The 11,745-nt window shown below is 45.0% G+C and overlaps 2 protein-coding genes across 4 annotated transcripts in view; one reads left to right on the forward strand and one right to left on the reverse strand.

The window, feature by feature from the left end:
• Nucleotides 1-333: 333 nt before the first annotated feature.
• Nucleotides 334-2,529, reverse strand: LOC117238179 (histone-lysine N-methyltransferase, H3 lysine-79 specific-like). Its single transcript, XM_033502856.1, has 3 exons — nt 2,487-2,529; nt 2,114-2,419; nt 334-709 (listed from the first exon to the last, which is right to left on the reverse strand). Exons 1-3 carry the CDS (start codon nt 2,527-2,529, stop codon nt 339-341), a joined length of 720 nt encoding a protein of 239 aa, XP_033358747.1. The 3' UTR covers nt 334-338.
• Nucleotides 2,530-6,624: 4,095 nt separating this feature from the next.
• LOC117238193 (protein bric-a-brac 2-like) overlaps nt 6,625-11,745 on the forward strand; it is a 15,186-nt gene continuing 10,065 nt past the window's right edge. The window contains exons 1-3 of one of the 3 annotated variants that reach the window (XM_033502883.1): nt 6,625-6,646; nt 9,144-9,288; nt 9,539-9,703. In XM_033502883.1, the coding sequence (XP_033358774.1) occupies nt 9,151-9,288; nt 9,539-9,703 (303 nt within the window). In that variant the 5' untranslated portion in view covers nt 6,625-6,646; nt 9,144-9,150. Of the gene's footprint in view, nt 6,647-8,601; nt 8,979-9,143; nt 9,289-9,538; nt 9,704-11,745 lie in introns of those variants that run through there. The other 2 variants (XM_033502881.1, XM_033502880.1) reach the window with 2 other exon arrangements.

An 11,745-nucleotide genomic window follows, 5' to 3' on the forward strand; every position in this document is an offset into this window, starting at 1 on the left:
ACTTTTCGCAAATCTTTCGCACGAACTTTCTTTCCCTATTTCCCTCTGTTCCTGTTTCATTTTTCATCTTTCATTAATTTTATTTTTCGCTTACAGAAAATATTAGGCGTATATTTTCTATGATAGGATACTCTTGGGTAAAGAATATACAGCAGTATTTATTATCCATAATATACCGCACTGTGAGCTTGAAACGATGGTCACATTTCTACGATAATTGTATTCTATAACAACGATACGTTTTTCGTTGACTGTTTCCAATAGATCAAAATAGGCTACGATAAAGGTACGGGGTGAAAGGAAACGTAACTTTACGCATTTATACGAGCTGAAATTATTTAATAAATCATTGATAAAACAATTGGAAGAATCGTTAATAAGCATGTATAATCATTAGTAAGGTGCACTGTATGCATCTGAGATTTTCTCCGTGATCGTGCGGCAAGCAACGGTTTACCCATACATTGTACCAGCGGTACCGATGATAAAGAGAAATGCTGCCTAGAAAGCAGGTCTTGACTGAATCTAGGCCACCCTGATGGCGCGTACACATTCTCCACAATTTTACTGTTCCTTCTCTCGGCCTTGCCGCGTTCGTATCTACCGGGAGAACCGCGTATATTTTCTCTTCTCTTCTCATCTATTTCTTCTTCTCGTCGCCTTTCAATCTCTCCCATCCTCCTGCTAATCTCCCTCTCTCTCTCTCTTACTCCCCCCCCCCCTTTCTCCATTTTTTCTTATAACGATCCAAGACTCGAGTTTCAGACGCCGTACGCGACTATAACTATAAGGGATAATGTTAGTAAGTGCATTTATAAACTTGTAAAATTCAAGCTTACGTTTAACAAACAGCAAATACGCACGAAGAGTCATTTAGTTTTTTAATATGCGGTGTATACTTGCAGCGACAATAAGGTTTCTCGATAAAGGGCTAAAGATCAAGAGGAAAGGGAAGTACAAGAGTTATAATTTCAAGTCGTACTATCTCTAAAAGAAAACTACGATGAGATCAACTATTTTCTCAAGAGCCCCAAGCGGAATCGCGTGTATATGACTGACAGTGGGGCGATCGAGAGCGACCTAGAAAGGTTTCAAAAGACATTTTCCCGTTCACCCACGTATAAAGTATAAAGCTGCCCTCTCACCGCAAAAGCATAGAGCCACATAACGTGAAATCTCGTATAATAATTGAGATAGTAAAAGAGAAAGAGAGAGAGGAAGCAGAGAGACGAACGGAAAAAATTCTGTACAAGTGTTAAGAACACAGGCATAGAGATAGATGTAATGTTGATATAAAAGATAGAGACAGAAATAATGAAAGGTGATGGACGCAAAGAAACAGGAAAAAAAGAGAACTCAGGTGAATGTATGTTCCTCCGGATAGAATATACTGTATATACATGTATATGTACGTACAGACGAACATATACTCGTATTCGTACGCGTTTGTGTGCACCGCTGTACGCGCGCGCATAGGAACAACGGAAAGTACGGAGCATAATACGGAGAAAACGCTGGTAAAAGGAAAGAGGCCCCTCTGCCTGCCTTTCCAATCGAATCGAACGCCCCTCTCGCCTTTGTCATTTTCTCTTTGTCCTCGTTTTGGGCTCGCCGTTCTCTCGAAGAGCTCTCTCCCCTTTTTCCTCTCTTTTTCCTTCCGTCTCTCTTTTCCTTTCGCGTCGCTGCTTTACTCCTTTTCGGTCTCTTTATCTTCTACGATACCTGCATATAGCCAAATTCACGCGAAACAACCAACAACTTGGCCATTCTTTCCATTCGATGGCTACTTTTGTTTTCCATTCTGCTTCTCCTTCTCCTTCTCCTTCTCCTTCTTCTCCTTCTCCTCTTCCTCTTGCTTCTCCTTCTCTTCCTCCTTCTTCTCCTTCTTCTTCCTCGTGTTTGTCTTTCTCCTCCGTTTTGCATTCCTTCTCTTTTTGATCCGTGGCAAGCAGCTTTGTCGCATCGAGAAAGAGACGAGCGCGAGAAGATGGAATAGAGACGAACGAAGGTAGAAGGAGATGACAAGACAAGAAATTTCTCTTGCTTCGCTCGGCTTTGTCCAGTTTCTCTCTTCACCCTCTGGCTTCTCACAAAGCATCCTGTCTACCACCCTAACCTCTCTTTTCTTTCTTTCCTGCGTTTCGATCTGCCTCTACCCATCTTTTCCTTTTCCTCTCCGCCTCCTTGCCGTATTCCCCTTCTTCGATAACCTTCTTCGTCGCCACCACTTCCAGCTCTACATCCACTTCCACCTCCACTTTACCTCTTTTTCCTTCTCTACAGTCTTGCTCGTTCGTCGTCGTCGCCGTCGTTGCGTCGTTGCCGTTGTCGTTGTCGTTGTCGTTGTTATTGTTGTCGTTGTTGTCGCTACTGTCACAGTCACCGTCACTGCCACTACCAGCGTGATGACGCGCTAGCGCTGCCGTTGTCTCCTCTTTCGTTGCCTCTTATTCTACTGCTCAAAACTGATCTTTTGCACTGGCAACCCTCTTGCTTCTCTCCCTCCATTCTATATCCTTCGTTCCTCATTCTGCTGTCCTTATGTACACACGTATATATATTCTGTTGCTTTAAAATTAAGCAAGAAGAAAAGAAGAAGATGGTAGAGAAAGAAAAAGCGAGAGGGAGAAAGAGAACTGTGTTTATCGATTATTTCGCGTTTTTGCTCACGAGTTATTTACATGAAAGTCTATACAGACCGATTAAACTTTTACGTAAGTACGCAAGCGTTAAATGTTTTTTAAACAGCTTTATTGCTAACGTCACAATAATAACTGTTATTTAAACGAACGAAAGAATGCAAAAGGGCTGACATCTCTGCGTGAATGGAAATAATATTATCATTATTATTATTCGCGTATCGATGTAACTTCAAAGCTTTTGAACTAGAAAACATATAAAAGCAGAAATTTCAAATCATCCCTATCTATATTTGTCCGCGTCCTAAACGCAGAGTCACGTCATAAACTTCCTGTTTCATTGGAAAACAGTTTAAACGTGCAGTATACATGCGTCCGAAAAATATCGTATCGCTCGATCGTTAATCGCGTTTAAACGATCGTTCGTACAGCCGATTCCGCGTCTGACTCATTGTCAATTGTATGCTATCCTTTCTCTTGCTCCTTCAGCCTTCCTCCTTCTCTTTTCCTCTTCTTTCCCTTATTCTTTTTTCGCTCTCCTGTCCTCGCGCTCTCCTGCCTCATCGTTCATTTTGTCCCTCTCTCTATTGCTGTCTCAAAAAAGCAGTTTTGCCTCTTCTCCTTCTTTCTCTGGCAAACCTTTTCCCTGCTGCTCTTCCTCATTCTCTATCTCCCCTTAGATTCTCGCTCGCGTTCCCCTTATCTCCGGAGTTTCTCATTGTCTGAAAGGGCCATCTGTCCCCCGGCTTTTTCATCCTCCGCTTTCATCCCTCCGCTGTACACGAGCACACAAAGAGACTCTCTTATCCGCTGTTCACCACCCTCTCTTCACCCTTTCTCCAACTCCCTTCTTCTTCGTTGCTTCCGTTCGGCCGACTACTCCTGCGCATCCTCGTTACTCCTTTCTCTTTCCTCGAAACTTTACCAGGTTCCTTCGTCGGCTAACCAGTATCTATTGATAATTATCGCGAGACAGACAAACAACGTTCAGGTTAAAATAGCAGGCACGTTGGAAATGTAAATTGGAAATTTTGCAATGGAAACGGCATCGATATGTCAAAGGACAGAAAATATCGCGACGAAAGAAGAATGTTTTTCGTTTGTGACGCGATGATGGTTCCTCGACGGTGGAAGAATCGAGCGAACAAGAAAAAAATTGTGCACCCTCGTTGTAAGGAAGAAGAGATCCCTCTGGGCAAGCCACGTGCGACCTTGGACAAGTCCACGTCACCCTCTTACGTTGCACCCTTCGAAGGGACGCAACCCTGATCACGTGGATCCCGGGGGTGGTTTCTAACCCTCGTTCATCCTTGTTCTGTGAGAGGAAAATGGAAAGAGAAGGTGTACAGCGATACGTAAGAACGCGCAAAGCCTCGATCGAAAAACAGTTTGCAAGGAAAAACCTAACGATTAGAAGAGACGCACGATTCGTCTAATATGCAAATTTCCTTTGGTAGAGTCAGCTTTCGTCGAACAGATATTTTTTCAGATTAGAAACGTTAAAGGACGATGAAAAGCAGCTCGTGCATATCGGGCATTTTTCTTTTCTCTTTTCTTGCGCATCTCCACGTGTCAATTCTTCCGCTCTCATTCGGTTCCAGTGAAATTGGCGTTTCCGGGTCTGTCTACTCCCTCCATGTCTCCGCAGCTCGTTCTTCCTCCTCTCTCTTTACCTTTTCTTCGAAAACGGCATCGGAGGGTAATGGCGGGGATGTAAAAGCGGTAGGAAGAACGGAGACAACGTAGCCAGCACTATATATACGACTGCTCTTTCAAGTGGTAGGGCGAAGGGGAACAGGTGAGAGGCCGAGAGAGCCCGGTTCTCTCGGAAAGGTGAACGGAGAGAAACGAAGAAACGAAGGGCATTTGGAATGCGGTACTGTTATGCCTTACGGTACAGACAGGACGGAAATTAGGACTGCTTCGACTCGTTGACCACTGCTCGTTATTTACTTCGTTCGTACATCGATTCTCTCTTTATCTCTTCTTGCTTTCGTTCGTTCTATTCGCACAAGAGTCGGTGAGAGAACGACGCCAATGTCCACTCGATTCTAGCGAAACTCGGTATTTTATAATGCGTTACGTTTATAATACGTGAAAAGCTAGGTTTTCTGTCTGCGAGATACATCGATTGTAAATGTTACGATAATTCGACAATTTGACGATAAGTCGACATCGTTTCGAACACAAAAACGAACAGGAGCCGCGCGTTATATGGAAAATATAGAAATCTCTAGGGTGTTAGTGGAATGTTGGAAAAGAAAAATTGGTGCTTCCATAGATACGAGAGGTATGAACGTGAAAACGCGCGTTGTTCCTCTTCTCCTGCGTCCTTTCCTGCTCATCAAAACTAGACTTTGTCTAACGCGACTCGTTCGATTTCTCACTATCGATAAGGATAAATGCTATTTTCCTATTCTCGAACACCGCATTCGGCGGAGAAAAGGCAATGCTTTACCTGGCTGCGTTAACGTACCTGTAAAATCCCGTCCCAAACGAGCATCCACGAGGATCAGTTTGAAAATGAAAGAACGTTAAAACGTTTCTAACGAAGGTAGAAAACTGGCAAAGTTGGAAATGATGGCGAGACGTTTGTCGTGTTTCTCAAGGTACAGCAGGGTCATGGTGTAACGCGAAAGAAGATTGGAAATCCGAAAGCGGTAGGCGAGACGTTCGGACATCGGTAACGAATGGCGGTAACGTGGAAAATGTTGGAAATGACGATATGCTTAGGGAAAAGGCAGGTGGGGCGCGAAGAAAAAGAAAGGATGGTAGTGCGGAGAATTCGCCGGTGGCGATGAAAATTTTATTAGTGACGCGTTTTATCGGCCGCTGCTTTTCTACGGAGAAAGAAAGACGAGAATATGGAAGCGAGAAGAGAAGGAAACTGTTCTGGAAGATTTCAGAGTGTTCCCCCTAGAAACGCAGTTCTGACTGGAAGACTAGCCAGGAGGGGAGAAGCCGTTTCCGCTTACGTTTTCCCGGAGAAAGAGCTGGTTGGTCGTCTCGAGAATGACGGTACGACGGTACAGACGCGGACGGTACGATGGGTACGATGGTACGACGAAAGGAAAAAGTCCGAGAAGAGCCGAGGAAGAACGTCGATAACGTTGGAAAAACGTAAAACGCGCACCGACCAGGAGGAAAAGGAAACGCCGCGTGTAGTATAAGGAGAGGAAGAGAGGAGAAAGAGAGAGGGTAGAAGCTTGCCATCGAGCGAACCGAGAAAACGGAGTGCCCGAGCGGTGGAGAGAGAGAGAGCGGAAGAGAGGATAGGATAGGAGAGTTGTGCAGATAGGATAGAAGAGGAGAGGAGAGGAGAGGAGAGGAGAGGAGAAAAAGAGAGAAGGGTGGCGGAGACCGTGGAAGAAAAGGGGCCACGAGAAAATAGCGTCTTCGCCTCGTGGGGAGGGAACGAGGGAACGAGTAAATGGAGCCAACGCGCGGTGAAAGAGGGAACGAGAGACGAGGAGGGTCGAGAAAGGAACGACGAAACGACCGAGGGACGAGGAGGGCCAGAGAAAAGAAAAGAAGGAGATGGAACGAGAACGATACGAGGGTAGAAGAAGAGGGGAGCAGGCGCTCGTCTACTCCACGAATGGCAGAGAGACAGACGGGGAAAAAGAAAGAGGATGGGATCCGAGGGAGGCGAGGTGAAATTGGACACAAAAAGCTCGAAGAAAAATTGAGATGAATCGTGGAAGGGAAGATGGAAGGGAGGATTCTCTGAAAGGGAGAGACCAACGCAGTGTCCTTCTTCGAGACCGCGAAAGAAAGCGCGAACACACGAGGGATGAACGTTCACCGATACGATATATTTATCGCCAATTTTAATAATCGCTAAGCGAGATTCGATCGGCCGCTCTCTGTGTATTTCTGTTCGCGTGCGTGTCTCCATCTGCGACACCCAATATAAGAAGGTAGCTGGCGTTGCTGTTTTTGTTGATCGGTGTTGTTGCTGGTTTCGTTACTGTGACCGCTGCTGGTGCCGCAAATACGTCGATCGTGTAAGTGAACGACGCCGTTGTGCTCTGTCTAACTCTGTGCTTATCTTCTTTCCATCACCGTACCTTTGCTACACCTTCTCGCGAGTGACGCGCGCGCTCTCGTTTACCGTGTCCCGCTCGAGTAGTTTAGCTTCTCTTTACCCTCGTTGCTTCTTTCACGGTCAACGTTTACGCGAAACGGCCGAGTAACTACTCTTTTCTTACGATTTTCCATTTCGTATTCAGCCTGGCTACGAAAATTATATCACGCGGTAATAAAATAACGTTCCTCCGAATGAAAATGTAATTACATACATACGGTCGATATGGCGATAGCGAGAAGGTGCGCAAGTAAAGTATCGTCGATGAAAGTATGCGCGAAAGATCGACCGGCGAGAAAGCGTATTGATCGATTCGATCAGCCGCGAACGGTTGCGATCGATTTCGATCTCTTCCCCACTCTATTTTCGATCCATCCTTTATTTTCCAAACCATCGGCAAGCGTTCAGACATATCGACGATACAGCATAGCACGGCACAGCACGCTTTCCGAACGAGACTGTGCGAGCGCGCGGTCTCACTCCGTTTCTTCGACTCGCATTACATCCGGTTTTCTCTTCATTCGCTCCGCCACTTTGATCGTCTTCCTTCTCTCCTCCTTCCGTCCCTTCTTTCTTTCTTTCTTTCTTCCTTCCTTTCTTCTTTCTTTCCTTCTTTTCTTCTCTTCTTCTCTTCTTCTCTTCTTCTCTTCTTCTCTCCTCCCTCCCTCCCTCCCTCCCTTCCTTCCTTCCTTCCTTCTTTTCTTATTCCCTTCTCCCTCTTGATCGTATCACGCTCCTCGAATGGTTTCGGTCGGATCATGGGATTACGAGAAAACGATGATTTTATAGTACGTTTGAGAATAAATGTCGATCGCGCGAAAGTTTACCACGGTTCGTGGCCAAAGGAAACGATCAAACGATTGCCGATTACGACCAGTGTTTGTTCGTTATCGCTGATTATCGACTCATTTTCGAACGTTACGCGTACCGGTTAACCGAATTTTTAGATATCGTTACGCGTATTCGCGACGCGACTGGCTATCGTATCATCGTGTACGGACGAGTTGGCGCTTAACTTGTCGGGAAACGCGGAAGCAAGAGTATAAGCACGCGCAGAAAACGTTGTTAACGACCAGCGAGCGGAGAAAAAAAAGCGATCAGTAAGTACGCTAGCTACGTTTATTTGTCAACGACTTGCATCTACCACATCCGTGAAAAGAGTTTGAGGCTCTGGATCGTAGAATGGAATGTCCGCTGACGATATTATACCTACGACTTTGGTAAACGCTGAATTTTAATCGATGGGAATGAATTGTATTTGCGAAAGAGCCGAAAACGCAATCCGAGTTACTGTTATCGCGAATGAAATGAGTCGTGTTGGACTGAGACGAGCGGCGTGGTTTCTATGCCATATCAACGCGCGAAGAGAAATCGGTGAACGAAGAATCAGGGGGGAATGAAAGGAGGCGCGAAACGAGTGGAAAGCTTAAAGTTCTCGCGTTATCGGCGCACGTCTAAGCAACTGATAAAAGTCCGTATTCCTACGGATAGATAACGCGGAATGGTCCGTATAAAGAGTCACATAGATAGAGACAGATAAAGCACGGTCCACGGAACAGGTGAATGTTACAAGACAGACCAACGCCCGGCCTTCTTCGTAGCTTTTACAGTGTCGCGTATTCGCACCGATACGTATCGTTTATTTTCTCCGCGAACATCTTCACCGTGTATTACCGGCATTTTTCTCCGTCTTACCGTCTCTTCCTCCTTTCCGTCAAACGAGCGAACGTTGCTGACGTTATCGCGACGAAGCTTCGTGTCGTTCGTCGTACGTCGTTCGTCGCTCGTCGTTCGTCGATGCTTTATTCTCGATCCTCGATCCTCTACACGCGAGCCTCGATTCTCCATTCTAGATCATCGTTTCCATCGTTGTTCACGTTGTCGTCGTTGGTCAAACCGCGAAAGTGTTTCTCCATATCGTTGCACCGCGAAAACAGCGACTGGTTGTGCACTGTCCGCTGCCGCTACCAACAGTTGGCTTCTTCTCTTTCCGATCGGTCTTTATTTTCCTTGACTCATCCGCCTCCGTTCCCTTCGACCACTCGCGCTCCATTCGTTCCACTCTTCGATCCTCTTACCGATCTCTATCTATCTTTCTTATTCTCTTCTCCACCGGTTTCTCGCTATCTCTTTATTTTCTCAGCCACCGCAAATACGATCTCGACCGAACGATCTCCGCGCCGCCGATACTGTGCCGGAAAGGAGAACGAATATTTCATGGAGACGGATCGTTATTGGGGCGTGCACTACAGGTACTGTCCCCTTTTACGGATCGATTTGAAGGAAGGAAGAAGAGCATCGTTACGACATATGCAACAGCTCGACCCATCGCTTGCGATTTACGATAAATCGACGAAACAATTGGTTCACGATCAAAAAACTAACAAGTGATCGTTCCTTTACTGTTTTTGTTGCAGCGGCGGCATGGCCGGGCAGCACTACTGCCTGCGCTGGAATAACTATCAGTCGAACATGACGTCCGTTTTCCACCAACTACTTCAGACGGAAGCTTTCGTCGATGTTACCTTAGCATGCAACGAAGCTTCTTTAAAGGCACACAAGGTAAGCGAATCACGACCGACGGTCGGTCTAATCCAAATTAGATTCGTATGATCGATAATCCTCCTACCGATTCTTCCTCGCCAATCCTCGCTCGATTGTAATCGATATACATACCTATGGCGCACGACGTTGCGGGCCGCTCGTCGCGTCACGTCGTGTCGTTTCATTTCACCATGGCTCCAGGTCGATGCACCGATTTTCCTCTACCTACCTTATTGATCGTTCGATACAACTCCTTCTGTTTGCGCAGGTGGTACTATCGGCGTGCAGTTCCTACTTTCAAAAGCTTCTACTTTCAAATCCCTGCAAACATCCGACAATCATTATGCCCCAAGATGTGTGCTTCAATGATCTCAAGTTCATTATAGAATTCGTCTATAGAGGAGAGATCGACGTTTCGCAAGCGGAACTTCAGGTAAGAACCACTGCACTTTGTTATACTCTGATCAACTATATATCTTAACCCTGGACATGTTTTACCGTTCTATTTTTCTTTCTTCTGTTTTCTGTGTCTCCTTCCTTTTTCTCATTTTATCCGTTAAAACAATGGCGTTGCGATCGCGCAACAGTGCGCGAAATTACGTTAGACGAACAAAGGCAATTCCGACTTCGCAGTTTCGATCGCGTATACGCACTTTGTAAAGGGACGAATAAAAATCGGAAAACAGAGTTTTAGCGGCACGAACAAACGTTGACTATACTTTGCGTCGCGCGAATAACCGCGCCATACCGTGCAACCATGTCATAAGCCCTTCTAACGTCGCATTGTTTAGACCTCTTGACTCGACGTCAAGACGTCTATAAACGACGAGACGTTCGAAACTTTCTCTTTCCCCTCTACATTGTTTCGTATCTCTGGTATACGAGCACGACCTTTACAGACCTTTTTATCGACGACGGCGACAGTTGAGCCACGCGCCAAGCATCGGCTCTACACATCCGTCGGAAGTTAACCCATTGCCATCGACACCAACTTTGAATAGTTTCGCGATACGGATTCCTAACTTACCGATCAGGATTCGTTTCCTCTTCTCGTTTTTGCTGCAGTCATCTGCAAACCGGTTGTCGATAGTGTAGATTTTCTGCATTTTTCAAATGGCGCGATTGCATCTTTCTGCACGCGTTAACTACGGACCTCTCTATCGGTCGTTCGTATATCGTGTATTCTTTCTGCATTTCCCGTTTCTCGTTTCCTATTTCCCGATTCATGTTTTGTCGTTCTTTATTTCCCATTTCCCATTCTTTATTCCTATTAAGACCTGTTATAAATAGCTGTAATGTTATCATAATCTCAGAAATAGCGAGTGTCCCGTTCATCGTACTTTGATCTTATATCTTATTCGTAATTTCAGACTTCCGTTAAGGTTGAATCACCGTTCGATGAATTTAAGAACGTTATTTGTCGATACCGATTATTAATTTGCTAATAGTACCGATACTCGTCAATGATACAATCAGTTTCGAGAGCTTCCCCTTCGGCTATTATTATCTAGTCTCTTTGTATTTGTTCCTAATGTACGATCAAGATAGTTGGCTAAACGTTTAAATCGAACTGGCACGCCGTGCGTCGACGAGTCAAATTTAAATTGTCGGAAAAAAGGTCACGTATCGCATCGTCACTTGTCACGAAGTAAGCAACTTCCCACCTTTTACAAGAAGACTGAAAAAATACAACGATCCCCAATTACTAGGGGAAGTAGTTTGCTGTTCTTCGTGCTTTTCATCGTCTTAGATCTCCGTGGTGGCACAATTCGTAGCCTATGCACTGTTCGGTAGCGAAAATATCTTGCATGAGATCTATCTACTGTATTTTCACTAGTGTCTCCGTCGTGTCCGTGTTACTCTTAACCTCCTTTTCCTGATACCTGATTATTTGTTGTTCTTGCTACATGTGTATTAGAGAGTTTCGTGTTAGCCTTTCATTGCTTTTTCGTTGCTCGATATTCTTTTATCGTTATTATTATTTTTTGTTTGCTAAAGTTTCTCGCCTCCAAAATCCGACACCACCGTGTTAGTATTGTTTTCTCAGATATAAAAATTATACTAGATTCTAACCTCACTTGTGGAAAATATTATAACCGAAGGAAAATTCACGATCGGATAAATTATAATTCTAACAACTGATCCAAGATGGGTATTGTTACATTAACGGGTGGTCAGAAGTATCGAGCACGGTCTTTCGACCACCGTATGTATTACATGGGAAGGAACCCATGGTTTCTACGAGACTGTTGATTCTTATCATAAGTAGAATACGATACCACGAAACAAACATCTGGCCTCGAATTCAAAGGACAAGGTTAATTTTACGTCAGATCTTTTTCACAGATCTGCACCGACCCGGAGGTGTAGAAAATGTCTATGATAGTCAAGATAAAATTACTTCTCACCCTATATATACGTACGCGTGTACCTACCAGCACGCATTAGATCGCCAATTGCTTTGGGTTTTGTATC

This window comes from Bombus vosnesenskii, unplaced genomic scaffold (genome assembly GCF_011952255.1).
Source record: "Bombus vosnesenskii isolate JDL3184/JDL3185 unplaced genomic scaffold, Bvos_JDL3184-5_v1.1 scf7180000013444, whole genome shotgun sequence".
NCBI lineage: Eukaryota > Metazoa > Arthropoda > Insecta > Hymenoptera > Apidae > Bombus > Bombus vosnesenskii.